Here is a 15000-nt window from a genome sequence, read left to right as displayed (position 1 = left end):
AATTGTAATTAGGAAGCAATAAAATTATTATCTTCAAAAACTAAGACGGTTAGGTGAGGTTGTGGTTTTCTATTCAGTTTTTCAGGTAAACTCAAATATTCACAATATATTTGACAGTACGATTTAATACTGAGTGAAAATAAGTACAATTCCTAACTGCTATGAATAGTACATAATTGCACTTATTTGTCTTCTTACATTTACCACCCCATTTTTGGAGGACGGGCTGATATATATATATATATATATATATATATATATATATATATATATATATATATATATATATATATATGTATATATATATATATATATATATATATATATATATATATAAATATATATATATATATATATATATATATATATATATATGTCGTACCTAATAGCCAGAACGCACTTCTCAGCCTACTATTCAAGGCCCGATTTGCCTAATAAGCCAAGTTTTCATGAATTAATGTTTTTTTCGTCTACCTAACCTACCTAACCTAACCTAACCTAGCTTTTTTTGGCTACCTAACCTAACCTTACCTATAAATATAGGTTAGGTTAGGTTAGGTAGGGTTGGTTAGGTTCGGTCACATATCTACGTTAATTTTAACTCCAATAAAAAAAAAATGACCTCATACATAGAGAAAAGGGTTGCTTTATCATTTCATAAGAAAAAATTATAGTAAATATATTAATTCAGGAAAACTTGGCTTATTAGGCAAATCGGGCCTTGAATAGTAGGCTGAGAAGTGAGTTCTGGCTACTAGGTACGACATATATATATATATATATATATATATATATATATATATATATATATATATATATATATATATACATACATACATATATATATATATATATATATGTATATATATATATATATATATATATATATATATATATATATATATATATATATATATATATATATATATATATATATATGTCGTACCTAATCGCCAGAACGCACTTCTCAGCCTACTATGCAAGGCCCGATTTGCTTAATAAGCCAAGTTTTCATGAATTAATTGTTTTCGACAACCTAACCTATGTAACCTAACCTAACCTATCTTTTTCGGCTACCTAACCTAACCTAACGTATAGAGATAGGTTAGGTTAGGTTAGGTAGGGTTGGTTAGGTTCGGTCATATATCTACGTTAATTTTAACTGCAATAAAATAAAATTGACCTCATATATAATGAAATGGGTAGCTTTATAATTTCATAAGGAAAAAATTAGAGAAAATATATTAATTCAGGAAAACTTGGCTTATTAGGCAAATCGGGGCTTGCATAGTAGGCTGAGAAGTGCATTCTGGCTACTAGGTACGACATATATATATATATATATATATATATATATATATATATATATATATATATATATATATATATATATATATATATATATATATATATATATATATATATATATCCACAATCACCGCCCAATAGCCTAAGGCCTGAATCCTAGCCAGATTCTCAGCGGTCTACTAAAATCCTAATCACCACACAATCCTAATCTCCAGAAATCCACTTGACTCTCCCAAACAACTGGCACCAATGTTAATCCCTTCACAACGGGTGACAGATACTCTCAATATCAGGTGTCCAGTTCCACCTTACACCAGCCACACAGTGTGGATGGTGCCCATCCTTATCCTGTCTCCCCACACAGTGTGGATGTTGTCCATCCTTATCCTGTCTCCCCACACAGTGTGGATGGTGCCCATCCTTATCCTGTCTCCCCACACAGTGTGGATGGTGCCCATCCTTATCCTGTCTCCCCACACAGTGTGGATGGTGCCCATCCTTATCCTGTCTCCCCACACAGTGTGGATGGTGCCCATCCTTATCCTGTCTCCCCACACAGTGTGGATGGTGCCCATCCTTATCCTGTCTCCCCACACAGTGTGGATGGTGCCCATCCTTATCCTGTCTCCCCACACAGTGTGGATGGTGCCCATCCTTATCCTGCCCGCTACCATGGCCGGATGAGCTCCTCCAGCATAGTGAGATGTTACTCTTGACACGGCCAAACTGGTTCAGGTCCGGTGCTGGATGTGGCTCTCAGAAAAGAACTGGGGAAAGAAGGGAGGTAAGGGGGGATAGGGAGGAAGGGCCAGGAGAGGAGGGACGGGGATAGGAAGGGACACAGAGTGTGATAGGGGAGTTGGAAGAGACAGACAGACATGCAGACAGACAGACGGACAGACCTGGGCACCGATTCTGTATACCCCTTCTAATATATATGATTATTATAAATTAGAAAAGTTTTTTTTAATGTCATAAAGTGGGAATATTCACAGCATTAGCAGAAGCGACCAACCTCATTTAGCGACCAACGTCATCCAGCGACCAAACCTCTCTCCAGCGACCAACCCTCTCTCCAGCGACCAACCTCTCTCCAGTGACCAACCTCTCTCCAGCGACCAACCTCTCTCCAGCGACCAACCTCTCTCCAGCGACCAAACCTCTCTCCAGCGACCAACCCTCTCTCCAGCGACCAACCCTCTCTCCAGCGACCAACCCTCTCTCCAGCGACCAACCCTCTCTCCAGCGACCAAACCTCTCTCCAGCGACAAACCCTCTCTCCAGCGACCAACCCTCTCTCTCCAGCGACCAACCCTCTCTCCAGCAACCAACCCTCTCTCCAGCGACCAACCCTCTCTCCAGCGACCAACCCTCTCTCCAGCGACCAACCCTCTCTCCAGCGACCAACCCTCTCTCCAGCGACCAAACCTCTCTCCAGCGACAAACCCTCTCTCCAGCGACCAACCCTCTCTCTCCAGCGACCAACCCTCTCTCCAGCGACCAACCCTCTCTCCAGCGACCAACCCTCTCTCCAGCGACCAACCCTCTCTCCAGCGACCAAACCTCTCTCCAGCGACAAACCCTCTCTCCAGCGACCAACCCTCTCTCTCCAGCGACCAACCCTCTCTCCAGCAACCAACCCTCTCTCCAGCGACCAACCCTCTCTCCAGCGACCAACCCTCTCTCCAGCGACCAACCCTCTCTCTCCAGCGACCAACCTTCTCTCCAGCGACCAACCCTCTCTCCAGCGACCAACCCTCTCTCCAGCGACCAACCCTCTCTCCAGCGACCAACCCTCTCTCCAGCGACCAACTCTCTCTCCAGCGACCAACCCTCTCTCCAGCGACCAACCCTCTCTCCAGCGACCAACCCTCTCTCCAGCGACCAACCTTCTCTCCAGCGACCAACCCTCTCTCTCCAGCGACCAACCTTCTCTCCAGCGACCAACCCCTCTCTCCAGCGACCAACCCTCTCTCCAGCGACCAATCCTCTCTCCAGCGACCAACCCTCTCTCCAGCGACCAACTCTCTCTCCAGCGACCAACCCTCTCTCCAGCGACCAACCCTCTCTCCAGCGACCAACCCTCTCTCCAGCGACCAACCCTCTCTCCAGCGACCAACCTCTCTCCAGCGACCAACCCTCTCCCCAGCGACCAACCTTCTCTCCAGCGACCAACCCTCTCTCTCCAGCGACCAACCTTCTCTCCAGCGACCAACCCTCTCTCCAGCGACCAACCCTCTCTCCAGCGACCAACCTTCTCTCCAGCGACCAACCCTCTCTCTCCAGCGACCAACCTTCTCTCCAGCGACCAACCCTCTCTCCAGCGACCAACCCTCTCTCCAGCGACCAACCCTCTCTCCAGCGACCAACCCTCTCTCCAGCGACCAACCCTCTCTCCAGCGACCAAACCTCTCTCCAGCGACAAACCCTCTCTCCAGCGACCAACCCTCTCTCTCCAGCGACCAACCCTCTCTCCAGCGAACCAACCCTCTCTCCAGCGACCAACCCTCTCTCCAGCGACCAACCCTCTCTCCAGCGACCAACCCTCTCTCTCCAGCGACCAACCTTCTCTCCAGCGACCAACCCTCTCTCCAGCGACCAACCCTCTCTCCAGCGACCAACCCTCTCTCCAGCGACCAACCCTCTCTCCAGCGACCAACCTCTCTCCAGCGACCAACCCTCTCTCCAGCGACCAACCCTCTCTCCAGCGACCAACCCTCTCTCCAGCGACCAACCTTCTCTCCAGCGACCAACCCTCTCTCTCCAGCGACCAACCTTCTCTCCAGCGACCAACCCTCTCTCCAGCGACCAACCCTCTCTCCAGCGACCAATCCTCTCTCCAGCGACCAACCCTCTCTCCAGCGACCAACTCTCTCTCCAGCGACCAACCCTCTCTCCAGCGACCAACCCTCTCTCCAGCGACCAACCCTCTCTCCAGCGACCAACCCTCTCTCCAGCGACCAACCTCTCTCCAGCGACCAACCCTCTCCCCAGCGACCAACCTTCTCTCCAGCGACCAACCCTCTCTCTCCAGCGACCAACCTTCTCTCCAGCGACCAACCCTCTCTCCAGCGACCAACCCTCTCTCCAGCGACCAACCTTCTCTCCAGCGACCAACCCTCTCTCTCCAGCGACCAACCTTCTCTCCAGCGACCAACCCTCTCTCCAGCGACCAACCCTCTCTCCAGCGACCAACCCTCTCTCCAGCGACCAACCCTCTCTCCAGCGACCAACTCTCTCTCCAGCGACCAACCCTCTCTCCAGCGACCAACCCTCTCTCCAGCGACCAACCCTCTCTCCAGCGACCAACCCTCTCTCCAGCGACCAACCTCTCTCCAGCGACCAACCCTCTCTCCAGCGACCAACCTCTCTCCAGCGACCAACCCTCTCTCCAGCGACCAACCTCTCTCCAGCGACCAACCCTTTCTCCAGCGACCAACCCTCTCTCCAGCGACCAACCTCTCTCCAGCGACCAACCCTCTCTCCAGCGACCAACTCTCTCTCCAGCGACCAACCCTCTCTCCAGCGACCAACCCTCTCTCCAGCGACCAACCCTCTCTCCAGCGACCAACCCTCTCTCCAGCGACCAACCCTCTCTCCAGCGACCAACCCTCTCTCCAGCGACCAACCCTCTCTCCAGCGACCAACCTCTCTCCAGCGACCAACCCTCTCTCCAGCGACCAACCTCTCTCCAGCGACCAACCCTCTCTCCAGCGACCAACCTCTCTCCAGCGACCAACCCTCTCTCCTGCGACCAACCCTCTCTCCAGCGACCAACCTCTCTCCAGCGACCAACCCTCTCTCCAGCGACCAACTCTCTCTCCAGCGACCAACCCTCTCTCCAGCGACCAACCCTCTCTCCAGCGACCAACCCTCTCTCCAGCGACCAACCCTCTCTCCAGCGACCAACCTTCTCTCCAGCGACCAACCCTCTCTCCAGCGACCAACCCTCTCTCCAGCGACCAACCCTCTCTCCAGCGACCAACTCTCTCTCCAGCGACCAACCCTCTCTCCAGCGACCAACCCTCTCTCCAGCGACCAACCCTCTCTCCAGCGACCAACCCTCTCTCCAGCGACCAACCCTCTCTCCAGCGACCAACCCTCTCTCCAGCGACCAACCCTCTCTCCAGCGACCAACCTCTCTCCAGCGACCAACCCTCTCTCCAGCGACCAACCTCTCTCCAGCGACCAACCCTCTCTCCAGCGACCAACCTCTCTCCAGCGACCAACCCTCTCTCCAGCGATCAACCCTCTCTCCAGCGACCAACCTCTCTCCAGCGACCAACCCTCTCTCCAGCGACCAACCTCTCTCCAGCGACTAACCCACTCTCCAGCGACCAACCCTCTCTCCAGCGACCAACCCTCTCTCCAGCGACCAACCTCTCTTCAGCGACCAACCCTCTCTTCAGCGACCAACCTCTCCCCGACGACCAGCCTCCAACCCACTCAAAAGGAAATAAAACCCGCAGAAGTGGCTTCCAAAATGTTATTTTTCCTTCGCTCCAGTCGTTTTCTTGTGGTTAGATTTGCAGTCGGACGAAGCAGCTACATCCGATAATGGTCAAAGTTGGACAGAACTGCTGGCCGGAAGCTTGGTCATAGGTTTAGACCGGAAACTGCGACGCTCGGCTCGCTGGCCTCCTGTCCACATCAAGCTGTACTTACCTTAACTTAAAAGTGTTAAGGGTAAAGTGTCCGTAAGTGTTATAAAGCTTACGCAGGTCGGTGTTCAAACCCCGACCGTCCAAGTGGTTGGGCACCATTTCTTCTCCCCGTCCCATCCCAAATCTTCACCTTGACCCCTTCCCAGTGCTATATAGTCGTAATGGTTTGGTGCTTTCCCCTGATAACTCACTTAGTCAACTTGACACAGGGGGCAACTGACCGAGTCAAACTATGCTTTCAGGGGACATGACAGCCCTCGTATCCGGACATCATTATTGTTACAGACACGAGGGAACTACTGAACAACATGACACAAGGTAACTATACCAGGACAAGGCGTTGAGCGGTATGACATATATGATGGATTTAGAAAACATTCAAGGAATGACGATGAGCTGGACCATCTATCCCAACTCATCTGGGACATCTGTCTCTTCATCTATCCATCTATTTCTTCATCTCTCCATCTTCGTCTTTATATATCCATCCATCTATCCAGTTATTCGGTCATCTATATTTCTATCCACTTATCTATTTGTCTATCTAATTATCTATCCATCTATCTAAACACCTATCTATCAATTCATCTATCCAAATACCTATCTATCCATATAAAAATCCATCTGTACATCCACCCTATATCCTTTCATCTACCCGTCTATCAATCTTTCATCTATCCATATATCTATCCTTCTATCCAACCATCTGTCCATACATCTATCCTTCTATCCAACCATCTGTCCATCCATCTATTCATTCATCTAAGCATCTATCCATCCATCTATCCATCCATCTATCCCTCTATCTGTCCATCTCTACATTCATCTACTCATCTATCAATATATCCATCCATCTATCTATCTATCCGTCTATTCATCCATATATCTATCCAACGCTATATCTATCCATCCCATATCTATTCATCCAATCATCTATTCATCCTACATTCGATATAACAAACACAGTCATTTACAGGGGGTGTCGACGAAATACATGCAGACTTTGTTATGCAAGCCCCTTGGGAATCTCCGCCAGCAGACTTTAGGATTAAGGTTATTGAAGGAAAAAAGAACCAGACAAATCCTCATCTGCTACGTAACATTGCACAGATGCATATAGAAGCAAACTTGGCATCCGACAGCTTCACTTACTTCACAGATGGATCAGTAGACCAGCAGGGACAAGAAACCGGAGCTGCAGTTAAAGCAGGAAACTCTGTAAATAGTTGGAGGCTCTCAAATGGGTGTTCGACTTTACAAACAGAGATGCTAGCCGTTCAAAAGGCTTTGGAACATGCTCTTGCTGAACACCGACAACATGTTATCAAATATACAGATTCCAGAACCGCCATTGAAACCTTGCAACAAGAACACATATGTGATAACATACATCTGATTACAAATGTCATATCATTAATGCAAACACTCAAACGACAAGGCCGACGGGTACTTATCAACTGGGTGCCAAGTCATGTGGGAATAATAGGAAATGACATTGCAGACGAAGCTGCAAAACTTGCAACTAAGAGAAGAAATGTAGACATTTACATACCACAGAGTCTATCACAGATTAAGAAAGTAATTAGAAACAGAGCAATGCAAAAGATGTACAGTGACCACAACACAGCAGTTGCAACATCAGGATCTGCGGGTTGGTACGAGAATTCCACCAACTACGAACCACATAGTTTGATGAAAGGGAGCAATAGAGCAACAGAAGTACATTTACATCGCATCAGGCTTGGATACCCATGTGCATGGGAAATAGGCTTACAGGTTCCGGAAGATGAGAGGAAATGTCAGCACTGTAGAGAAATGCCCGACAGACCACTGGAACATTATCTAACACAGTGCACAGTTACAAACCCATTAAGATTTCAACTTAGATTCAACAGAGCAGAAGAAGTTGTTAAACACATATGGCAAAATCTTACTGAAGCGACCTTACGAGTCATAAATACTCATACTCCGCCCAAGTAAAACAGAAACAAGCAACACAGTGGGCCAGCCAGAGTCTTAGGGCCCACGCAGGAATATCCCTGCAAAAAAAAATCTATTCATCCAACTATCCATCCATCTACTAATGTATCAATCCACCCACCCATTTATCCATCTATATATCCATCCATACATCCATTCATTGATCAATCTATCCATCAACCTATCAATCCAATTGTTCAACCTTCTATCTATTTACTGTCTGCCACTGTCTCTCTGTGTTTGTCTATCTCCTCTTTTAAAATATATATAATTATCTACCATTGGTGTGGTGGGTGACAGCCGGTGAGCTGTGCAATGTGAAATACTAAAAAAATCGAAGTTACCCCATAACCTGAGACGGGCGCGTGACTTGAGAAACCTTTAAAGCTTTGGGAAGACCTTCTGGTTTATGGGACTACGGGCAAGTTATGGATAGAAGAAATTTCTGTTAATTTTTCCGTGATCAGTGAATAAAGATGTATATCAATATTTAAGATTTTTTCATGATATTTTTGTTTGGGAAATGAATAGTGTGTTGCCGGCGACAAGTGCCAAAAAATCATCTGTTGGGGTGTGAATGGAACCCTCTGGCATGCTGGTCCCTTTGGAATTGATCAGCCTATGTTATTCCCGTACCTCAGACCATTACCTCTGTCAATTTGGTTGAAACTAGCTCGAAGCATCTGGCCTCCAATATTGGACAAAGAGATATTCTCTGTAATATATATAGATTCACCCCCCCCCCCCCACCCCAATACGAGTATCCCATCAACAATTCCACAGGCACCACCATTACATCGTCACCCATCAGAGCCACAACTACAATCACCAGTGCGATTGTAATGATTCTTATCAATATTATTATCACCTCGACCAGTGCATTCAATAATCTTACCAACATAAACACTATCTCGTCAAATAATTATTTGTATTAAAATAATGACAATCAGTACAACAATCGTCACCATCGCAATAAACTATTACCAATACCACAATCACCTCACCGATACGATCACTGCCTCTACTTCCATCATCTGAACATCAAACAATACATTGTATCATCACGCCTCCAACAATCTTAACATATTCAACAACAATCACTCCCACCACCACAATCACTAACATCAACGCCAGCTTCCCTTTGCAGTTTCCACAACACTTATGCTCTTATATCAGCCCTTAACTTGATATGATTCATCCTGGTTGATATACCGCTATATCAACCACTTCAAAATCCTGTCTGGTTAGATGCTTCTGAAATCGCGAGCGACACATTACTGGCAACCTGGTCCAGGTTCGAGGTTGTGTGCCCATGGGAGCTGAGAGGCAATCTTAAGGAGAGATTAACTGTCGCTGCACATAGACAGCCTCGCTATGGATGACTTCAGGCACTTTACTACAACTTCTACCTGGCACTGCCTCGTGAGGGAACCTGGCACTGTCGTATCTGGCACTCGAGGCAGTAAATCATGTAGAAGCATCTGAGCTGTGGTCAATACAAGGGGGATATACGAAGTAGTATTGACCAGAGGAAACAGTATAGCAGCCACATGGCACAACATGTCACGAACAATTGGCACTACATGTCAGAAGGTGGTATTAAATGTCATGACAGAATCACACTACATGTCACGAAAAAAATTACACAATGTGTCACGTCAAAGTGAAACCTAAACGAATGACGATACTGCAGTAACTTCATACTAAAACAAAAGTTTATAACCCAATTGAAATTACTTGTATATTAAAAATATACTTTAGTTGCACATTTATTGACAATAAAAGCGGCATGATTTGAGAAATCCGCCATCAATTCAAAAGTCACCTCCTGAAGAAACACCCACCAGGATGTGTCAAGTATGCCATCAGGCAGTGTCAAGTATGCCATCAGGCAGTGTCAAGTATGCCATCAGGCAGTGTTACGTATGCCATCAGGCAGTGTCAAGTATGCCATCAGGTAGTGTCAAGTATGTCATCAGGCAGTGTCAAGTCTGACATCAGGCAGTGTCAAGTATGCCATCAGGCAGTGTCAAGTAAGCCAGCAGGCACTGTCAAGTATGCCATCAGGCAGTGTCAAGTATGCCAGCAGGCACTGTCTAGTATGTCATCAGGCAGTGTCAAGTATGCCATCAGGTAGGGTCAAGTATGCCATCAGGCAGTGTCAAGTATGCCATTAAGCAGTGTCAAGTATGCCATCAGGTAGGGTCAAGTATGCCATCATGTAGTGTCAAGTATGACATCAGGTAGTGTCAAGTATGCCATCAGGTAGTGTCAAGTATGCCATCAGGTAGTGTCAAGTATGCCATCAGGCAGTGTCAAGTATGTCCTTAGGTAGTGTCAAGTATGCCATCAGGTAGGGTCAAGTATGCCATCAGGCAGTGTCAAGTATGCCATTAAGCAGTGTCAAGTATGCCATCAGGTAGGGTCAAGTATGCCATCATGTAGTGTCAAGTATGACATCAGGTAGTGTCAAGTATGCCATCAGGTAGTGTCAAGTATGCCATCAGGTAGTGTCAAGTATGTCCTTAGGTAGTGTCAAGTATGCCATAAGGTAGTGTCAAGTATGTCATCAAGTTATGTCAAGTATGCCATCAGGTAGTTGTCGGAAAATCCGAAACCATTTAATATCATACAGACAGATAATAATAGCTGTGTTGTATAAACAAGTTAACCCATAGAAAACGTAACTTGTAGTGGAATTACCGTCTATAGAAAACGGGATATCACCACATACTATTATATTCACCACCTATTATTGTGGGAATTACTCTTAAATACATTAGTCTTTGGACTTTACCATCATAAAACATCTCAAATAAATTAACTTAATTATCAATATTAAAGTAGAGTAAATGTGACCCTTCTATCACTTATTGACATCTGGACAATGTAAGCCAGGCGTCAGGGAGGAAGGGGGGCAGCCATTGTTTGTACTAGACCAGAGGCTCACGGGAGCAAATTCGGCTCCTGTTAATTTTACTTGGACATAGTGTTATGGAAACCAAAGGTGTACCATTATCAACACGCTGTCAACAAATCAAGTTAAGTGTTCTTTCCGAAACCCGTTTATTTTCATTTATGGCCATTAATGTCATTATATAGGGTGATCCGGTTAGAGCACGTGGTAGCCTCAAACTAAAGGTCAAGACGAGGAAGCATATGCTTTGTGCATCAGTTACCAGGGTGATGGAAGCTACCTCAAAGAGGGAAAATGTGGTGTCTACACCCTAGTTATACCTGGTGGACTAACCTACTGTACTATAAAGATAAGGACCCTCTTCAATGTATGTAGTCTAATACTGTAGTTTGATTGGCTGCATATATATAAATTAATTAATATAAACCCCCCCTAATGTGTAGAGGATCGATTTGTGAGATTATGAGATTATTGCAGAAGTACAGTCCACTCATCATTATACAAATTGCTATCGAAGTATATAAATTAACGTAAATATAAATTCTATATATATTCATATAAATTAAATAAATATAAATCTCACAGGTCGGTTCCCACATTATTTGGACCTTCAGAACCGGATTATTCGGTCCTTTGAACCCACATTTGGTCATCTTAGTACCGGATGAACCAGTTAACCAGTGGATTCATTTAATAAACTAGTGCAGTGTGATTTAAACAAAGCCAGTCAAAGACGGCAGCGTTGCCTCGAGGGAGCTCAGGAGCCTCCCTCAGCCCAGATCAGCCTTAGTCAGCGGTTTCATGCACAAGCACAGATTTGGTGGTGTGTTATTCTGTGAAATGACAGCGCTAATATAGAAGCCAGCCAAATTAGTGACTGTGTCGCGAGATTGGTCACGGATTTCGTGGTGTTAAATTTCACGAGAGATTATCTACGAATTTTTGGAGTTTATTTCGCGAGGTCACTAATAATATTTAATACTTCTTGATAATATTAGAAGTTTATAGAGGCTATTATCAATAATTGTGTATATTATTTCTCCAAAATAGAGAATTATTTAATATAAATTGCACTAGTGATCACAGTATAATATTTACTAATTGCCAACCCACAACAGGGTAGGATATTTACCACTGACTAGTTGAACTATTATCGTTCATCCTAGTCCCATTATTACCATAGTCAGTTGTACTATATTCAACAACCTAACACCATTAATGAATGGTGCTGACCCTATTTTGGGTGTAATTTTTATCAACTCGAGTTGAGTTGTGTATATATAATAATTTACTTATGATCATTACACCTTTGAGTGATTAATTAGTGTCTCTACCATCCTAGGGCGATATAGAAGAGCTAACCTAAAGGTACTTCCAGTGACACTGGTTTATCACTCAAATCATTAGTGTGTATGATTGTATATATATAATGTGTATTAATTTTAAGTGCTAACCTCTAGTAGAGGTAGGATTACAGCCTAGCGAGTGCAGAATTTACCCTAGGCTACCATTAGTGCTTGTTCAGTATTATGAGCAGCCCCAGTACAAGCCCCACAAGGCTTCACCAACTAGCCAGTATGGATAATGCAGGGTGAATGAAAAGAACCCTTGCAGGTCTTAAAGGACACTTAACAAGACAGATCAAGAAATGTGAAGATTTGTCACAACAATCTCAAGTTGATTATGCTGACCTGGAAAGCTGTTATCAAGCAGCTGCAGGTAAATTTGAGCAAATCAAATGCCAAATAGCAACATATGTGGCTGAACTTGCCAACACCAATTTATCAGAAACAGAAATAGACGACATTATGGTTGATCTTGCGAATTATGAAGATCACACTCAGGCCACGTTACAGCCTTATGTCAAATTAATTGCTCAGAACAAGGCAACAGCAACAACAACAACAGTTGCATCTAATACGAGTCAAGCAGAAGCTCGACTCCCTCCAATTAATTTTCCCACTTTCTCAGGAAAAGATGAAGAAGATTGGGACGAATTTTGGAACAAATTCGTTGACCATGTAGACTCAAAACAATCTTTACCAAAGAGTAGTAAATTCTCTTATTTGCAAGGCCAATTATCATGTGAGGCTAAAACAGTAGTATCCCATCTGAGATTAACTAATGACGGCTATGATCTGGCAGTAAAACTCCTCAAGGATAATTATGCTGATCCAGAAGTAAGAACATCACATTTAGTTCATGAGCTGTTGCATTTACCCGTACCGGAGGCTTCAGCTGATTCACTCCAAGTCTTCAAGCTGGAGGTAGAATCATTGATCAATGCCCTCAGCCTGACAGCAGATACAAACGGGGCTGAGTGGGTCTTGAAAATAATTGTCCAGGAGAAAATACCTAGGGACATATTGAGACAAATGAGTGCTCATTACAATAAAAGTATCTTATCCATGAATGAAATATCTGAAGGTTTAAAGTCAGTAGTTCATCAATTACGAACACATGACAAATTAAAACCACCAAGTAAACCCTCAGAAACCAATCATAGTAAACCACAGAGTACCAAAGGTACTCCAAATCCATCTAGACAATATAATTCAACACCAAAGTGGAACAGTGGCAGTGTGGGCGTATATGCAGTGGACCCTCCAAGCCTATAGTTACTGTGTCACCCAAGAACGTGACACCAAAGGGTACTGGAAGCTATGGAACATGTTTGTTCTGCAATGAGAAACATTCAATGTACCACTGCCCTAATTTTCCTGATAGAGACGCCCGTGTTGAGCGACTCAAAGATTTGCAACATTGCACGAGGTGCCTCAGGAAACATAACATCAAGGACTGTGAGACCCAATTACACCCCTGTAATAGGTGTAACAAAGGTCAGCACCATGCAGCATTGTGCAGACACACCAAAACAACGTCTCCAAAACCCAAGGTGGAAGATAGCACTCCCACTACAGTACAGTACTGCAAGGTGCAACAAACAAAGAGTGTCCAATCGGCAAAGTCTAAAGGTAATACGACTTTGCCTACTGCCCAAATTACCATCCTGAATAAGAGGGCCAAGGTCCATACCCGTGGGTTGTTTGACCAAGGATCCCAGAGAACATATGTCACTAAAAAGTTGGCAGATGAACTACAATTAAGGCCTGTAGCCCAGATATCATTCAATATCTCAGGGTTTGTAACAGATGCAGGACCTCAAGTCTACCAGGTGGTACAACCATCAGTACGTTTAGGCAGGTACGTCTGTCGAGTACAAGCCATTGTGGTGGACAAAATACCAGTAGACCTACAAGTTCAAGGTCTGAGAGCAACAGCCAAATTCCTGAGAAATAGAGGAATAAAATTGGCAGATAATATTAAGTCTGATCACCTCACCGACTTCGGTCTCCTTGTAGGGACAGACTATTGCCATCGATGCATCGGTAGCCCTACTAAATATCAGGGCATAACCATGTTAAACTCTGCAGGAGGTAAATTACTCTCAGGCCCAGTATCAAGCCTGAGGAGACCTATGCCTGCAGATAAACAATGCCAGTAGAAAACTAAATTTGTCAGCTGATTATATTTCTCCAGTAGCATTATACTAAGGAGATTACAGCTGACTATACCAACAGAGGTTGATGTTAGTATCATCATTTAAAGCTGGAGATGAGTTCATGAGGCCTCAGTGGCAAATCAGTGAACAGTAGCCTAAACCAGCTACAAGTCACTACGACCAATGTCACTGAACCCACTGCAGTCTCAGAACCATACTTTACTTTAATGATGAGCTATTCAATCTTCTGAATCAATTAAGTAAATTAAACCCCAGTAAATATGATGACTGATTTGATACATTTATTATTTAATCAAGATGTATTCCATGGGCCTCAGTGTTTATATATCAGTGACCAGTTACCTGAACAAACTTCAAGTTATATCTAATGTCACTGATCTCACTGCAGTCCCTGAATCATACTTGACTGTAGTACTTGATCACATCCAGTCTTCTGGGTTAAATAATATGTAATTAGGCTTGAATATTAGCCTTTCAAGAGTTGACAGGGAAATGAAATCGCATTAGACTTCTAACCCCTGCAACTCTAGTACGGGACATCCGTCCTGTACGAACAGACGCACAAATGTGTGATTACTAACTACTAACATCAAATTATTCAAATAATT

At 44.6% G+C, this 15000-nt stretch overlaps 1 protein-coding gene across 1 annotated transcript in view; it reads right to left on the bottom strand.

Annotated features, from left to right (window-relative positions):
* Window positions 1–7241: 7241 nt before the first annotated feature.
* The window catches only part of LOC138371617 (involucrin-like), a 64660-nt gene continuing 56901 nt past the window's right edge, over window positions 7242–15000 (bottom strand). The window contains exon 4 of the mRNA XM_069336572.1: window positions 7242–7364. Within this exon, the coding sequence (XP_069192673.1) occupies window positions 7242–7364 (123 nt within the window). The remainder of the gene's footprint in view (window positions 7365–15000) is intronic.

The sequence above is a fragment of the Procambarus clarkii genome, chromosome 4, assembly GCF_040958095.1.
Source record: "Procambarus clarkii isolate CNS0578487 chromosome 4, FALCON_Pclarkii_2.0, whole genome shotgun sequence".
Lineage (NCBI taxonomy): Eukaryota > Metazoa > Arthropoda > Malacostraca > Decapoda > Cambaridae > Procambarus > Procambarus clarkii.
The sequence above is the reverse complement of the archived record's forward strand: the minus strand, read 5'-3'. Positions and strand labels throughout refer to the sequence as shown.